This window comes from Siniperca chuatsi, linkage group LG2, assembly GCF_020085105.1.
Source record: "Siniperca chuatsi isolate FFG_IHB_CAS linkage group LG2, ASM2008510v1, whole genome shotgun sequence".
Lineage (NCBI taxonomy): Eukaryota > Metazoa > Chordata > Actinopteri > Centrarchiformes > Sinipercidae > Siniperca > Siniperca chuatsi.
This window is the reverse complement of record NC_058043.1, coordinates 14,252,493-14,270,326: the sequence shown is the minus strand read 5'-3', so window position 1 is coordinate 14,270,326 and position 17,834 is coordinate 14,252,493. Positions and strand designations below refer to the sequence as shown.

The window sequence follows — 17,834 nt, the reverse complement described above, 5'->3', positions numbered from 1 at the left end:
ACCTCTCCAGTTCCTCTTTGAGCTATCTCTGGCTGGCCTAGTCTGACAGCTTGTCAAAATGTTCTAGTCAGAAATGTTGTGTAGGCACAAGAGGTGGGAATGCCAGGGATTACACAATTCTATTTTGTGTTGGTTGTAGTTGTATTTCAATTTAAGTCTCTTATTTATGGCAGCTCAACAAGATGTTCTCATGATCACAATTTATGGATTAGTACATTATATTTAGATTCCTGAATTGGCCATGTGCATAGTTTCACCTTGGATTTTTGTAACATGAATAGTGTCATTGTCATCATTGGTTACAACTGATTTACAATGTTGCAACTTTCTGATTCGTAAGCCTTTGTATTTGCTTGTATTCTGCCGTAATTTTTACTTTGACGTCTCTGATTTATGTCAAGAGCAACCATGAACTTCACAGGGGGCATAGCCTTGTCACGCATGTAGTTCCTTTTGCTTTTATTTTATTTTATTTTATTTTATATTTGCTAGTGCTATGCCTTCCAGTAATATGATTTCTGTAGTTTTAACTGATATCACCATTTGTTGGATGTTGGTTCAAATGGTGATCACGTCCAGGATAAACAGGTTTTTTTGTATTGATTCTTTTTCAATTTAGCAATTGTTGGTTCCCCATGTGTAACACAGGTCCTGTTGTTGCTGTTGCCTTAAATTTAAATGGTAAGGCATTTTACCTGTTCTCTCCTTCATCATACTGCTGAATTTTAGCTGGAAGCACTGTTTTGGTATGTGTTGTTTTTAATTGCTGGTAAGACTGACTCATGCTTTACACCTATGTTAACATTGCTCTTCATGCTTTTCTGCATTAACTGTGTGTTTTTCTTTGTCTTGAAGTGTGTGTGTGTGTGTCTGTCACTGGAGGCTGCAGGGGGATTGCACTGTACTTTATGAATACCCAGTAGTGACAGGAGGTAGGAGGCGCTCCCCACTGTCCTCACCCTTTTAGACACTCAGGCTTTAGAATTGTGCTGTTGTCGTTTTGGATCTCATAAAAGTTGTTACTTAACAACATTCAGCACATATTTCCTAAACTGTCAAGTTTCATCTCTGAATATAATGTGATCTTTTGTTTGTTTAAAAGTTCTCCCAGGGCCATGTCTATTGCTTTCCTTCTCTCTTTAACTTCTCATTGAACATCACTGTTTGTTTTTCTGTGGAGGGGCTACTCCCATCGTTCACTTAAAGGAGCCGGCAACTGACTCGTTCGCGACCAACACATCACTAATGCAGTACCACATTTGATTTCAGAAGTTGATGAAATAAAATCCCAAGTTGTAACAAAGAATTTTTCTATCAGACAAATTGGGAGACAATCCAGGGCAGAAATGCCAGCCCACTGTCCCATTTTGTACAAAAAAATGTTGATGTGATCAATTCTGTGAAAGACGCATTAAAGATCAATAAAAGTACAAAACATTGTTGTTAATTGGCAGCTATCAGTAAGTCATTTGTGACCCTAAGAAGAACATTTTCAGTGTTAACATTAATAAAACCAGATTTAACGTTACATAAACTATCATTGCTGTTGAGTACCTCTAAAAGGTTTGTAATACTACTTTCTGTAGATTTTTAATGGGTTGTCTTGATTATTTTATATTTTATTTTTTTAAGGCTGTGGGTTTTAGACCAGGTCCCTTCACCAGTAGTTGAACTCAAGTTTCTTAAAACAGTCTGGATGCAAGATGCCAGGGCTCCATGAGCAAGCAGCCACATCTTTCCACTGAAATGCGTGCAATAGAAAGCATTTCTGCCTAGCAACACTTCTCTGTGTGAACATTGCCTTAGGTATGACTAACACACACAGGCAGGCGGGAGGATCTTCCGTTGAACAGGACAGATTATTCTGCTTCCTCCACTCACACTCTCTTCTTTTAGATTAGTAGGGTGCTCCCTGGGACTGCGTAACTCAGCCCTGTTTGGTTTAAGCACACCTTGTTACACAAGCAGTGATGCTGAAATCCCTCCATGGCTGTGAGATCACTGCTGTTTTGTAATGGTCAACATATTTACTTAAACTCACACTGTGTATTTATTCCATTGCATACTGTCTCAGAAACAAAGTTTTCCTGAGATATTTATCTGGCTATAGCAATCCATTAAATATACAATAAACATTATAAATATGGTAAATATGCTGTTTATAGTCACTTTTTTCCCATATTTCACATATAATTTGTTTTATTACAGAGCCTCTTTAGCTAAAGCCAAAAGGCATAGTAATGACTTTATATTACATAAGAACAGGGGTTCCCTGTCCTCTATTTGTGATTGTCTCAGCTCTCCTGCTCTGTTGAACGTGTCAGCGGGGACAGCTGAAACGACAACTCCTCCTGAGCCCTGCTGTCTGTGGGGAATCTGTCACGTTCACTGGAGAGTTAAGAATTGCAGCACTGGCTGCTCACAGATGTGGCCTGTGTCTCTCTTCGCTCTTCTGTTTCCTGAGGAATTCCCAGAATCACGCAGATAGTATTTAGCCTTAGCTAAACCCAATTTTCTACATTACTTGTATTTGTATGACAGCTTTTTAAAACCTTCGGTACCTCTTTGTTACAGTTGAGATCATTCACATGAGCAATTAGTGGAGTTTTTATTTGACTTATATAAAGAAAGTACAAAACAAAATGTTGATGAAACCTATATAAAGCAGTATTCAAGTAAATATTTTTGCTTCAGTTAATTACATCCTCACTGCAGTGATTTAACAGTCAGCCATTAGAAATGTTTAGACAGCCTCAGGATGCATTAAGCTGCTAGAAAAGCATTACCACATCTGTCGATCAACAATGTCAATCTGTCTGACCTCGCATCACTTTGCATTAACTCTCTTAAGCCCTTTCACCCACTCCCTTACACACAGACACACACACTCGTCTGCCTCGCCACCCCCATCTCAGAGATGCTATCCTTTCACTCGGTTACTCAAATCCTCACTAATGCTGTTCAGTTCAACCCTCAGTAAAGGGAACTTAAACCTCCATTGGACAGCTTGCCAACAGTTACACATGATACAACTGTGGTCATTCTCTACAGCCGGGTATATACTTCATTAACAATCACTGTCTGCCACAAATGATATTGTCCTGGTGTAAGAGAAGTACAGCAAAAGGCTGAACCAGACTGAGATGAAGCAGTTGAGCTGTGACTTAATATTCATTAGTATAGAGTATAGTAGGTTATTCTGTTTACCCAGCCTGAAGGACTCAATCTTTTGAGATGTAATACCCCTGTTTAATTGCAGATTTCAAAGGAATCCTTATCAGAGGACCTCTGCAGTAGTCCCTACAGAGGGCTGCAGAAAGCCAGTGCTTGCTAAACTGGCTTGGACAGATCAGACCTAGCACCCTGCAGCAACTCTTGATGCCAGTTCTATGTGCCACACCCAGCTCGATGGAGGTACCCAGACCGCCCCTGAGAGCAAATTAGTGAAAGACGGCATGAGACACACTCTGGGGTGACAAATGTCAAATTTGGGAGTCCTTTTCCCTTTTCCGTAGTTAAGGGTGTTCTTTGTATTTTGTCTAGGCTCACTGTGTAGAATTGATTCAGAGAGCCATTGCCTATTTTTAGAGCTAATGCTGCCGTGAAGGATCGCTGCTCGTGGCAGTACCTCTGTGGTCAGAGTAGTTTCTAATGCTCTGTCGTAGTTGTCTTCCCCTCTCTTCCACTGTGCTCCTTAGCTGCAGTATGTGGGCTGTAGTTTGGGAGAGGGCAGTTGTCTGAGCAAAAACTCCTAAAAAGCCAGGACGGACTACTGAGGCTTCATTATGGTATGGCGCTATTGATTGCCAACGCTTCTTCCCGATAAGGGCTGCAAGGATGAACAGAACAAAAAACAATAATTTTAACTGTGTGTGTGTTTCTGTGTGTGTGTGTGTGTGTGTGTGTGTGTTCTGCAGCTTTCTTTTCTAGTATTGGTAATAAGGGATGTAGGATTGTCAATAAGTGGGATATGTTTCCACAGCTTATTTTTACAGCTGCACTTCGGCTGTTGGGCCACATGGTGAATTTAAATCTGAATATTGTGGTCTTCAAGTCTTTTGTTTTCCTTCTCCGTCTGCACACTCATGAAAAAGAATGCTGTTGTTGGTATTGATGAATTTTACTTCGTTGTAGTTGTGAAACACATGTTCTGCTGTATATCTCCAGATTTTCTCTCCTCTTCCTCCCCCACATGTTGAATGAAGTGCAGGGCCCCATCAGAGCTCTGCATTCACTCACAGTGATTGAGTGTCTGAGAGGGATTTTAGCAGCTCAGTAGATTTTTGGATAACCACAAATCAGACACTTAATCAAAGCAAGGAGGCGAAGGCCTCGACACAAGGGAGGACACTGCGATAATATGCGGAGTGGGAGGAGATGGATTTCTTTTCTTTCCACTGAGACTTGTTCAGTACCGCTATCTAACAACCAGCTACTGAGTCCAGCACTAACAATGGGAACTGATAGGATTTGCTTTTCAGGTATTGTTCAATTCTTTCCCTCTGCATTGATACAAAAATTGCTTTTTATCATAAAAAGAACAGTCATACATTGGGCTGAGCAAATTCACTCTGCTGTGCGTACCCTAAACACAGTGTCACTAATTAGCAATTTAACAGCGGCACTCTCAGCCATTATGTAAAGATCAGAGTTTCTTATTTTTAGTTCAGCATCCTTTATGACTGATTTATCTTGTGACTTGAATAGAATGAATAGAGGTTCATTCCAAATTTGTTCCAGCAGACTCCAATGAATGAACATAAAGCAGCTCATAGGTCAGGCCAGTATTTGCTCAATAATAGTGTTGAGAAAAGAGAGCCTGATTAAAGTGCGCGTGAAAGACTGAATGAGATAATAAATGTATTAGCATTAGCATTAGCATAAGCATTTGTTCAGACTGACTTTGCCTACTGGTCTGCTAGTGAACCCAGAGTCAATGTGTCCTCTGCAGTGCAATTTTGATGTGTCATGCAAGTGAAAACTTCAGTAATGAAATAAACACAGAGGTAGTTTATGGAGCATGAGTGTCACGCAGATGAAAGACCTCCTCTTCAGCAATATCGTGACTGCACTGCAGGAATGTTAACTGTTAAGTGGGCATGGTCACAAGTTTCTAACAAAAGAGAATTTAAGGTTTCCCTAATCATCTTTTCACTTGACAGCAGTAGCTGTAGACCCTTAAAATATCTGTTGGGCATGCTCACAGTAACGCCTGCCAACATTGTGATTTTCTTTTTTCAAGAGAACCATACACGTCATCGTGCAGTGATAAGGTGTCAGTCATCTTTAACGATCGTGTCTTCTGTTTATCTGGTCTTTTGGTTCCTTTTTTGTTTTCCAGATAAAGTCAAAGGGAATGTAACGCATACTGTCAATCTGAAGAAAGTTGGCAGATGTGCCTGTTGTGAATTATTAAATCATAGTAAGTGTGACAAGCATGGTTTACTGACTTGAGCATATTTGTTGCTCACTCTGTTGGCATATTTTTTTGTAGCAGTTTATAGCTCCTGGTGTATTTATTAATTACAAGGTGTTGGTGCATGTGGTGTTGTAATTTTTATTTTAGACATTTTACAGGACTGTTAAAGTGAAGAAAGATTATGAATACAGACTGTTGCAATGTGGTTTGGTCTGGTAGTGAGAGTCAGTCAGCTGGACAAAATGCCACAATGAGCAATACATGAAAAATAGTTGTATTATTGATTCATTTAGGTGATGGATCACTAGTCTGTCGGATAATGCATGCTTGTATTGATTACTGTATCTTGCATTGCACAACAGCCAAAAAATGTGTAGATTTTCAGATGCAGATAAATCAAGGGTCAACAAAGGACTTATATGGTGTAGTAATGAAAATAAATTAAATCATCACATGGTTTCAGTAGCCTACAATAGACTGTAGGACAAAGGTTGTATGTAAATAAATATATTTTATTTTACCCCATTTCTTAAATAGTGTTAAGCATACCTTAGGCTAGATGTTGGGGACATGTTCCCATATCTAGCTGGTGCTGAGATTTTTGTCAGGTTTATTGTGTGGGCTTAGTGTAGATTACAAGACTGACAGTGTAGTGTATCTGTGCAGGCTGAGCTCCTGTCCCTGGCCTCTCCCTCTGCTCAGTATCATCCCCATGTCACGACTCCTGGGGGCGTTGATCGTGGCATCACGTTACACGGTGAGTGTATGGACCGTACCCTGTACTAAAGGGACGCCAGGTCAGACTCCTGCTCTCATGCTCTGCTGCTTTGTCAAAATGAGCAGAGAGCCTTGGTGGAGGTTAATGGCCCCAAATGTGTTCCCCATCACCCTGATCGAAAGTGTGGGACATAACCCTGCAAAGGTGATCGATCTTGCCTATATGTTGCTTCTGCTGCTGCTGTTGAGATTGATATGCAGTCACACATTCAATACGATGTTTGTTCGACGGCCACCTTTTAAACTCCTCACTCTCTTTGTTACAGGAAGGAGCATTCAAAAGGCCGTCGTCTTGAGCTTGGCTACTCTGCACACGGTGTGAAATTTAAATCAGATTTCAGCTGAATTAAACCACCTTTCCCCTCAGGGTTCTATTTAAGTCCAGGAGACCAAAAGGTCATAGCTCCAAGAATAGGGCTGTCAGTTAGCAACAGCCTGTTTGCTGGATTCTTCTGATGGAGGTTGCTTCTTCGAATGCTTTACTATACATGTCTGCTTCTGATGGCATCTCTTAATTATCTCTTTGGCACACTTGCTGGTCCACTCAGATAAGCTTCAGTATTATATTACTGGGAGCGTGTGTCTCATCTACTGTCTCTTCAATCTGCAGCCGCTGTTGCGTTGAGTCCAATTACCATGGTGTTTACTTTCAACCCCCAACCCTTATCATATTTTTACTATTCACTCTTACCCGCGCCTACTCAGCTCATCTAATGCTTTTATTGTTCATCAGATCAGTTTCTAATAACCAGTAATAACAGATGTTATACAGTAGTGTACAGGAGCTGCATCCTGCAACCTTGATTATTTCTTTGCTCAGTTGAATATTAAATAATTTCTTTAAAACACAGTATCTCAGTTATGTCTGTGACAGCCCTGCCTTTGACATATATTGTCACAGATGAAGTTACGTAATGAATATTTCATGGGCAGTTGAACAGACCCACGTGAGAGTCCCCTTTTCTGGGGCCATAGGCTATTGCAAAGTCCTGACCAGTGAGCATTCAGCTTCCCCCTTTTTCTTCTGACAGAAAAACTATATTAAACCACACTGCAGGGCAACAGACAAACAAAGAAGAGCAAAAAAAAGAAAGATCCACTATCCTTTTCTTAAGAGAGCTGCTGTAAACACAACAGATTTCAATGCCTTGCTCTCTCACGCTGCTGTAGCTCTCTGAATATCCCTCATAGCTTCTCTTCATATCCCTCCCACCACATTTCCCTCCCTCCCTCCCTCTCTCTCTCTCTCTCTCTCTCTCTCTCTCTCTCTCTCTCTCTCTCTCTCTCTCCTCCCATCTCTTGCCTTTGTGCACCGTGCCGCTTTATGCTGAGCACAAGGCATACAGATGTAAGTTTAATCCAGGCAACGGTCAGAGCTGGGAAGTGAATATGAGGTTGCTCTTTTGCTAACATGCAGTAGTATTCAGTAGAATATTCAGCAGCCAGTGCAACTGTCAAGGCGGACTCAGAAGGGGAGATGAAAACCTCCTGGAACTGTGTGTTCATGTTTTATTCTCTCCATCTCTTTGTGTGGATCTATACGTTTCCACTCTTAAAGCTTGGCGGCAAGAGATGTTATCTCTAGCACTGAGCTCAGCTTTAAAAGGAAATTGCAAGTCTCTAAATCTGCCTGGCAGCCTCTGATGAGCTTCTGATTAATAGATAAAGCGAGAGGACACCCAGATAAATGAAGGAAATACTTGCAGAGGGAAATTCATACAAGCTCTTTTTGGACTCAGGTTTTTAAAAGATTTTGCTTTTTCTTTTATAGCTTTGTACTGGACTTGTGTCTTATGTATATGAAGTCTGCAGTGATTGCACATTTGTTTCTCACAACAGCTGAGGCAGAGATGCTGTAATTTTGTGCTTGGATTTGGACTTCCTTTGAGAGGATTTTGTTTTCACCTTATCAGCGGTCCTTCACTGTTTGAATACATTCTAATCTGCCCTCCCACCTGTCTGCCCCTCTTTCTTTATTTTACTGAACATTGTGAGCTGGTCAGTCACTGGGCAGTGATTTCTAATAGAGGCACAGTGTGTGAGGCTGAATTTGGAGTAGTTGATCGTCTAACAGACTGAACTGTCTCACGCTCTTCAGAAGATCCTCAGACTTTACACCTCTGGGAGTTTGCCGTACCTGATTTAGCCAGAGGAGAGTTTAGAATATCTGTGCTTGGGACAGCCGGCCAAAAGCCAGGATGCAGGTGTCATTAGTGTGCACGGACCACCGTGGGGGGGTGAGCCGCACCACAGAGGACCGGCTAAATCGTCAGAATGCCAACAGCCCCAACACAGGCACCCGCAGCAAGTTCAGAGCAGTGGCGATGGTGGCTCGCAGTCTTGGACAGCTCTCTGTTCAGAGTGTTCCTTCCTCCAGCGAGCAAAGCATGAGGACTGGCATGAAATATAGGTAGGGCATGTCTGAAGTGTTAACTGGTAGCTATAAATTTGGCCTAAAAACTTTCAGACCTATATAAAATATTTGAATGGATCTTAAACTGCAGGATTTGTCTTCCCCCCTGTTAAAGTAAATTTTTAATGATCAAATTCTTTGGCTCAGGCTAAAATACATCACAGAGAGGACAGCCCATTTTTCCACTTTGCTATTGTATGTCAGTTTGTCTTCTTTACTCCTTCCTGCCAAACCCCACCTGTTTAAGACAGTTAACAGAAGTGATTCATTGTTACAGTAACAAATTAATTAACCTCCCCAAACCTTATCAAGTGGGACCTCAAAAACAGCAAGATCTTGGAAGTAAAGATTTGCAATTTGTAATTTTATCTGGTCTTTGTACGTAAGTGGCAAAACTAAATGGTTGGCATGTCATTTAGATTCAGTTCGTGCCCACTGATGTCTAATCCATTCTGTGCAGAAGTGTCAAAACAAGCATTACAAACAAAGTACAGTAAGCTGCATTTGTTCAGCTAGTGACATGATGCTGCACTGAATATTTATCTCACTTCTTCAATCAGTTGATTACTGATTACTGGTCTATTGTAGTATTTACAGTTATGTTGCTTTCATTCTGACATGGTGGATAAAAGGTTTAGTAATTTATTTAAGGGAAATGATGTAGCCTGTTTGTGTGTAGAAATCCTAAGGGACATGTAGACTTATGACTGTGTTTTATCTGCCATACCCCATATTTAACATGTAAGCAAAGAAAAAAACAAAAACAAAATGCAAATGTCTTCTATTTGTGTGGTGAATTATTCAAATTATTCCAGCTTTTACACAAGGGCTAAAGAAGGAGCAGATTATGAAGTGGAATATCTTTAAATGCATATTGAAGCACTGAGGGTAGAAGACTGAATGGCAAATTGAACAGTAGTGGAGGACACAAAATCTGACAGACAGAAAATGAGTTGACACTTTTCAGCATGGTAAGGTACAGTACATTGTGATCTGCTGCAAGCTGGCCATTAATGCAGTGTATCTGCAGTGTATCACAGACTTCATTCAGCCTGTCAGGAATTATTTTGCAATAATAACTTGCTCCCTGTATATTTTCCCACTCCAAAAACCTGCATCCACGTACTGCATTCTACCAAAGCTGCAACCATTGCAGTATACATATTCCCAGTAAGTTTTCATTCATACTCTAGCAACTTCATATTGTGAGTAGTGAAGTGTTACCAAGGTGTACTGTCTTTTCGCTAAAAGGTGTTGCTAGTTTTTGAGATAGAAAATAAATGAAAACACTTTTTGACTGGAGAGTGATATTAGATATTATTTACAGATATAGGGACTAATGAAGACCATCATCCATCAAAAGCTTGTAAGCTGTTTTCTTGTTTTCAATAAAAACTATTGCTTATTTAGTCGTTTACCAAACAGGGTCATCAGAAGAACATTTTTGTTGTATATTTGTATTGTGTTCTTAAGACTGGCCGTTGAGTTAAGGAAACACATTACCCATCCTCAGTACCGTTGTCTGAAGGCACATCACGATGCTTTGCATCTGATTTGCTAGCTGCAGCCTTACCACGTTGGTCACACTGTCATTATTGAGGCTAATGATATTAAATGAGTAAAATAATTTTCAGTTTGGGGGTCCAGCGGCTGTTTGTGTTCTTCGCTTTGGCAGTGTAGTCCAAAGTACATAACAGGCTCTGTGTTTGTGTGTCTGATGTAAAATGAAGGTTATTCAGGCCGAAATGCAATGTGAGGCTCAGAGATGCATGCACCAAGGATACAACATAGTGTTTTGTGGCTGTAAAGAGATGCGAATGAAAGGGAAGGAAGGAGAGAGTGAAATAGAGAAAGGGAGAGTGCTAAGGTTAATGCTGGTGTTGGCACTATGCCCAAGAAGGAAGTACAGTAGGCTAGAGTGATCTGTGCTCATGTCACTGTGTATCTTTCAAACGTGCCTCTCAGAGATGAAGCTTGCAAGCCCTTTAACATGTCCATGCGTTTCTCTTTTCATCCTTGAGCACAAGATTTTTTCCTTTGTTGAATTCAGTTTTGAGTTTTTCATTTTGACAGCTGAAGAGGTTAGTGGTTTTATAACTGTTCCCCAAAAGAATATAGTCAGAGCTTTTCCACCCAACAAAACTTTCCACGATTATCCACACTGCAGAATAGCAGTGTGAAATTCAGATCAGCCTCATCTGCATACAGTGCTCTCTGTTTCCTTGAGTGGCAGCCTTGAGCTTGAATCAAGACTGTCAGTCTACATCTATGGGCAAGGATGCGGGTTATGTTGGACGTGACCTCCCCCACAAGGCCAAGGAAACCATCAAAGCGAATGTCTTTTCAAGGTACGGAAGGATTGCGGCAGCTTTAGTGTGCTGCCTCACCGCAGACTGAGCCGCTCTGTAATGTGACACTGGGCCTGCATGACATGACTGGTTAAAATCATCAAGCTTGACTGTAAGAGCCCGCGCCTCTTCCAAGAAATGATTAAATGGCTTCAGTCAGGACTGAATTAATGATGCACACAAAATGGCTTATGATTATGTAAAGTAGTCTTTGCTCACGGAATGGAAGAATATCTGTGAGGATGGGAAGGCAGTTCAGGTGGGGAGTCAATCCCATAAAGCCCCTGCTTTTCACAGTCCAGTTATCAGTTCTTCTCTCAAGAAACCAAACCTGGGAAAGGTCCCACCTTTACAAGAGCCAGTTTTATTTGCTTATGTTTGGCAAATAAACTGCTGGACAGTAATGCTGAGGCGAATAAGTATGAATACACTATGTATCACTTTTCGGTTGGACTGCCATTTTTGTCCTTTGTGCAGACTAAATTTAAGAGCTCACTTTAAACTGCTGTGTATAACATTTGTGCTTTAGGAGGATTTTTTTTTTTTGTCACATCATGGTATTGTTCAGTTCAGTTCAGTTTGTTTCGGCTCCAAAACACTTCTGCTGTGTTGCACTCAGTGTTGTTTTCTGCAGTGGCTACGTAAATCAGAGCTGACTCACCTCCTACCCTGGTGTAAATTTACAAGTAACTCGCCTTAGCTCAGACTGTCAGTAGGATTCCTCACATCTCTGGAGGTCCACTTTTGGTTGTAAAGTTGACGGTGAATCACAGCCACAGTAAATAGCTACTGGCAGTGTTGTGTAAGTGGATGGCATTTAAATCCCACCACTGTGTTGTGTGACGTTGTGATGTATCATTATCAATGACAAAGATAAGACTCATAAGCCCATCCCCCAGAGTTGTTTTCATTTAGTGCACCTTGAAGTTACTTGATGTAACAGATGGCAGAATTTATAAGGACAGAAATGGGAGGAGAATGTCAAAGATTTACAAATGAAACTTGCTACATCTACACATCAGTTATTAGTATACATGTTTAATGTTTCCTTATCGTATTAATAGCTGTAATTGCTGAAAGAAAATTGAATTAGTGGTGCTTAACAATGGGAACGTTTTTGTCCAGGTCAGGGAATTTTTAAGCAAGATGAAACTGAGCATCGTTTTTCCAATATTTTGTTACAAAAATGCAAAAGCATGCATCGCTCAGGCTTGGGTGACAAAAGCTGTGGGTGTGAGATTTGGGGCGTCGTGAGTGTGGGTGCATGCTGGGACGTTTTCCTGCATTCTGAGGGCTCTTCATCAGGGAGCCAGCTTTCCACAGCCTGCACTCCTCCTTGAAATATGAATCATAAATAGACCGTGGTAGTTTAACAGAACACGCGTACAGCAGTACACTCTGGCCACTCTGATGTAAATAGTAAGACTCATCCACAGCACAGATTTCAGGCCACAGTAGCCACTTAGGTACCATCTTAAATGTGCACAGAACAGTCACCATCTGTTTGCTCTCGGCATGTGTAGAGAAATTGCCAAATGGTGGTTCATTTATTGATGTGGGCTTGCGTTTCACTGTATGCACTGCGGCTTTGTCTGTGTTGGTGCATAAGAAAGCAAGTGAGATGGGGGGTTTGTTGTGGAATATTTTGCCTATGTGTCTATAAGCGTGTCTGCATGAGAGAGACACACTTGTGTTATGTTGAAGGAGAAAATGAAGACAGCTGTTCTTTCTTTGCCTCACTGATAGAGTTTAATTAGAGCCTGTGTGTGTGTGTGTGTGTGTGTGTGTGTTAGTGTTAGCGCCACTCATTTCTCTCTGCATGTTGTTTTCTTAATCGCTCTAGAAATAGCCTAGATTTATTAATTCAGTTATACACTGCCAAGAAGAGTCAAGTCCTTTATTCACACAGTATCTGCATTGTAGTCAGTTTATACTGTTTCATAAGGTATGTGTGCATGAATTTAATTGAACAGTCTGCATTGCATTACGTTTTCCTTAAGGGTTACACATGATTGCTGGGCACAGTATAGCATGCAGATTTAGTCCAAAGGTCGGTATATACAGTATGTGCACGATTATGTGCTCAAATGCTCTGTGTAAGGTTATTGAAAGCTGCCACACTAGACTTATTCTGCATACAGTAAAGATAGGTTTAGATTTATAAAAGAGTACTGAATCAACAGACTTGTTTTGACAATTAAATTAGTATTTAGCTTTTCTTTCTGCATGAGAAGCGTTTGAACTGCATGTTACGTAATGTCTAAGGCCACTGAGGGGAAAAATGTAGTGAGGCTATACTGTATGAGGAGGCCAGAGCTTTAGCTTACTTCAGAAAGTAATAGATCACAGGCCAGCAGGGAAAAAAACATTTTTTAATTAGGCAGATGGCACCAGTTTGCCCTGAATTCGAAACAGTGGCCAATGAAATCCCATTTTCATCAGCAAGATGGTCTCTTACTGTACAAGCTAATTTGTACACTTTGGTCCTTTTATGTAAATACCTCTACTTAGCTTATTTGTGATTAGGGCTGCTGATTTAATTTTCTGTCAATCCACTAATCCATTAATCAACTAATTGTTGCAGTTCTCTTTGTGATTTTGTTTGCTTTCAATGCATTACATTCATGTTGTTGGTTATCTTTTTAAAGACATTCACTAAATCTTTCCATTGAATTTAGGATTATAAAATACATTCAATCTGTTGGCATTGTCACTGAATATACTCTATCAGTATCCTTTGGCTACGATATTCAATTTAAAAGCGTGGCAGGGTGTTAGAGTACAGCTCAGTGTAACATTACAGTATAAGACTTGGTCATTGTACAAACTAATTTAATTATTTATTTTCTCAGCCATTGCTTCATCCAGATCTTTTTATGTTTGTTTTTTTATGCATAAGTGTGTGCATGCATTCAGTGGCTGTTTTTAAAAGTCTCACAAAATAATACATGTTTGTGTGAGATCTCAGGGTTAGAGGTCGATTTGGACTTTTATTTTATGGTGACTATACCAAAAACATGTAATGTGCGAGCTTCAAGGACAAAGACACTGAAAGGAATTTGTAAGGGTCTCCGACAATTACAATTTAGAGGATCTTCTGTAAGGGTATAGCCCTAGGTGTGAACTTAAATGAATAGTTCAACATTTATGGCTGAGAGTTAGCTGAGACAATCAATAACTCTCATATCTGTCTGTTAAGTATGAAGCTAGGGCCAGCAGCCGGCTAACTTAGCTTAGCATAAGGACTGGAAACAGTGGGAAAAGGCGTGCCTGGCTTTTAAAAACAAATAATAATAATAATAATTCACCTGCCAGCACCTCTAAAAGTGTGCCACTGTGAGGTTCCCAGGCAACCAGAGGTGATTCCAGGAAGTCACTGCGCCTGGTAAGAACTAGTTAAAGTACGTAAGTCCCTGGAAAAACCACAATTTGTAATTTTCACATTTTTGTTTGTGTATGGATTAAATAAAGGATATAACCTATTAATTGGTGAGCTCCAGAGGTGCTGGTAGACAGATTTTTTAAATCTAGTTTAAACAGAACTAGACTAGCTGTTTCCTCCTGCTTCCAGTCTTTATGCTGAGCTAAGCTAATAATTTCCTGGCTCTAGCTTCGTACCTCTTTATCGATTTTCTCATCTAACTCTTGGCAAGAAAATGGATTAGCGTATTTCCCAAAATGTCAAACTATTCCTTTAAACAGTTTAAGCAATTTAACTCACCTCCAGTCACAACTCACCCCCGCAAATCCATCTTGGGCTTTATCTGAGACAAGAGTTGAGTCTTTTTGTTTTGAGTTACAAAAAAAGGTCATCCAGCTGGCAGCAAGTGAGCAGAGCCTCATGCTAGAACGCTGTAGGATGTGCACAACCATTCATGTTTCATACCAATGAGGTGAACTGAAGATAATTGGATAAATAGGGCTAGCATACTGTATGCTTGTTAAGGTTAAGCTGATACAGAGAAGCAGATAATTGAGAAATTAAAATTTTTAGGTGAACTGTTCCTTTAATCACAGTTGATGTGTGTAAGCAGCTTTTTAGAGCACAGTGGCTCACCCTATTCCTCCTCTTTCTTATTGTCTAATCAGAACATTTCTAATTCCCCCCCGACTCTCTTCCTTTAAATCGAGTGGATGTTACGTAAACCTGAATGGAGGAGGAAACCTCCTGCAGCCAACACAAGCTGGTGGCATTTGGTGTTTGTGTGTGTGTATTTTTCTGAAGTTGAAGCCACGGGTTAGGTGGTAGTATTAATAGTTCTGCTCAGTGAATATCTTTCAACACGTTCCTCTTTACAGCTCTCTGACCTTGTTTATTCATTCATCACTCTGTCCTGTCCACTGACTTCACATGGACTTTAAGGCCTCTCTCCCACTCAGTCTGCCTACTTTATGCCTCTAGTCCTTCCTGATGCTCCGCTCTCACATCATACCAAGACTTAACCAGTACATGATTTTTCTGTATGAGCTTTTAATCTGGATAGAATTGATGTAGATCTGCTCCTACGTTAATATCAATCCTTTTCAACCATAGTTTTAAAACACACAAGTACAGCAGATTTGACATTATAGGCATTGAAGTTAGTAGACTGAACTCACATCCTTAGAATTTATTGAGAATTGCTGTTTTTGCTGGGTGTGTCTTTAGCAGGTTAGTATATTCTGTCTTGCTGAATTAAACAGGCTAACTGCTTAATTTCTATCAGTGAGTTATGAGGGATTCATCACTTTGTTTTATAGTTTTCTACTACTAAACCACAATTACAATAGATGAGTGTTTGTGGTCTGAAGGGGTCACTACTGTGATTGTTTCAAGGTAACTGATTGGCCCAATGGAGGAGTGTGTGTCAGTCAAGGGAAATGACACATTTAAGACCTTAATAGATATAAAATGTCTGGCTACATCAACAACTACACCTATTTTTCTTTATTGCTTATTGGGAAGTTACAAGAGTTAAGTGTTGTGTCAAAACAGTTTGAAGCAGATCCCACCTTCACCTTAAAACTCAGTTCCTATGTCAGAGGGTTTACAGTAACACAATACAAAGTGTTTTTGGTGTCAACTACAGGAGTGACCAGCCAGTGTGTTGGTTATTCAGTCGTGATACTTAATTTTTCCTGCGTGATGTGCCACGTACCAAAGATGAGCATCTAATGGTGCTTTCTATTTATTTTTCCTTTCTGTCCTTGAATGTCTTTGTTTGGTTAGTAAAATATTTTTCACTGCTAAGGAAATTTCCCTCCTCTAGGTTTGGGGAATTGTGTAAATAAAATGTGGACACCATATTGACAAGATGAATGACGCAGTTAGCAGTGCCTAAAAATCATTAACTGTTGTAGTAGGCAGTAATGTAGAGGTACCACGGCTCAGCTAATAGTAGGCTTTGCGTTAACCAAGCACTGTCCATAAACAATGACAATTAACAGTAATGTTCACCTACTCATCTTCATCTGTCCACACTTTCTATTGCTGTGTTGATATCCCACTATTACACATCTCTCTTTTCTATTTCATATTTTTCTTCTAGAGACAATAATCAGTAACAAATGACTGAAAGAGGTGACCTCTGATATTCCCTGCCTTATATTGATCCTTGATAAACTTCAACATCTCCACTATTTTCCATAGGTCAACTTCCATCAATGGCTGCCAAGAGTCAGCAGCAGAGCTGAATGATTGACTTAGACATACAGGATTCATTATGTCAAGCTAAAGTGTAATGCAACCTGTGTGTAAACAAGCCCAAAATAGATTACCAAGCCACCCATAATCAAATAAACCTGCATACCAAAATGAAAACCCTTGCCTTGTCCGCTTCAGGCTGATGGGATCAGAAGGCTGATGTTAATAGACACCTCAGACAAAAGTTACCTAGTGTTTCAAAGTACTGGACACGTGCTATGGTCACTACATGTCCTGTTCATGAATCTCATCTGGCTTTGTCCCTGCGGTAGTGTTGTCGTCCTGTACTGTACCTGTCTCCTTCATTATTGAGGAGGACGTGAGGGAGATGACTTGACTGTTGTGGTTCTGGTGTGCTGAGGCTCAGCAGGAACCTGACCCCTGCCTGCTTACAGGCCCTGGCAGAGGGTCATTGCAGCAACGCACAATGCCGTATTCAAGGCCAGTCTAGTAAAATATTGAACATAACAATGTGCTGACAAAGGGACATCCTCACAATGAGAACAATGACAAGGGCAGAACTGTGTATTCTGATATCCTTGTTACTTATTTTTAGGTTTGGGGAAGTGCTTAAATGCACTGGTACTGTATGTGTAGTATTCATGGTTAAAGCATGCTTATGCAACAGACGCAGATGCAGTGCAACTCTGGAAGCATGTGTATACAGTGGCTCCTAGTTTATCTAATTAGACAGGTTTACTGTGCATCTCAGTTTCTGAATGTGCTTGTGCACCATGTATTAACATATTAAGCAAATTTAATCACAGTAGGTGTAAATCTTAAATGGTGAAAGGCTTGAAACAGACAGACAAATGTCTCAGTTCATCATTAAAAACACTCAAGCAAACATGCTCCACTAACAATTTTGGTCAGTAAGCTGCTTTTGGTTTGGGTTATCTCTGTTCGTGACGCCGAGCAGCAGCCCCCTCAGGGGGTAATTTACTCATACAATTAAGAGGCAGTTAATTGTAGATCAGCTCCAGTGGTTTGCCATAGGGGACTTGCGTTAACCTTGTCACTACGGTGCACCGTAAGGGTATGTGGTCCCACTAGATTCTCTTACCACTCTCTCTTCTTCCTCATGACTGACTGTGTTTGCTTATAAGTCAGTGGGCTCCTATACATGATGTCATCAGGCTCTCGGATTCAAACTGTAACACGATTACAGACCTCACTGACCAAATAAGATCATTT

The 17,834-nt window shown here is 40.5% G+C and overlaps 1 protein-coding gene across 6 annotated transcripts in view; it reads left to right on the top strand.

Annotated features, from left to right (window-relative positions):
* Positions 1-17,834, top strand: part of kcnab2a (potassium voltage-gated channel subfamily A regulatory beta subunit 2a) — an 87,216-nt gene that overhangs the window by 50,247 nt on the left and 19,135 nt on the right. The window contains exon 1 of one of the 6 annotated variants that reach the window (XM_044176141.1): positions 7,545-8,606. The exons of the other annotated variants lie outside the window; for them this stretch is intronic. Within the exon in view, the coding sequence (XP_044032076.1) occupies positions 8,395-8,606 (212 nt within the window). The 5' untranslated portion in view covers positions 7,545-8,394. Of the gene's footprint in view, positions 1-7,544; positions 8,607-17,834 lie in introns of those variants that run through there. 6 annotated transcript variants of the gene reach the window in all.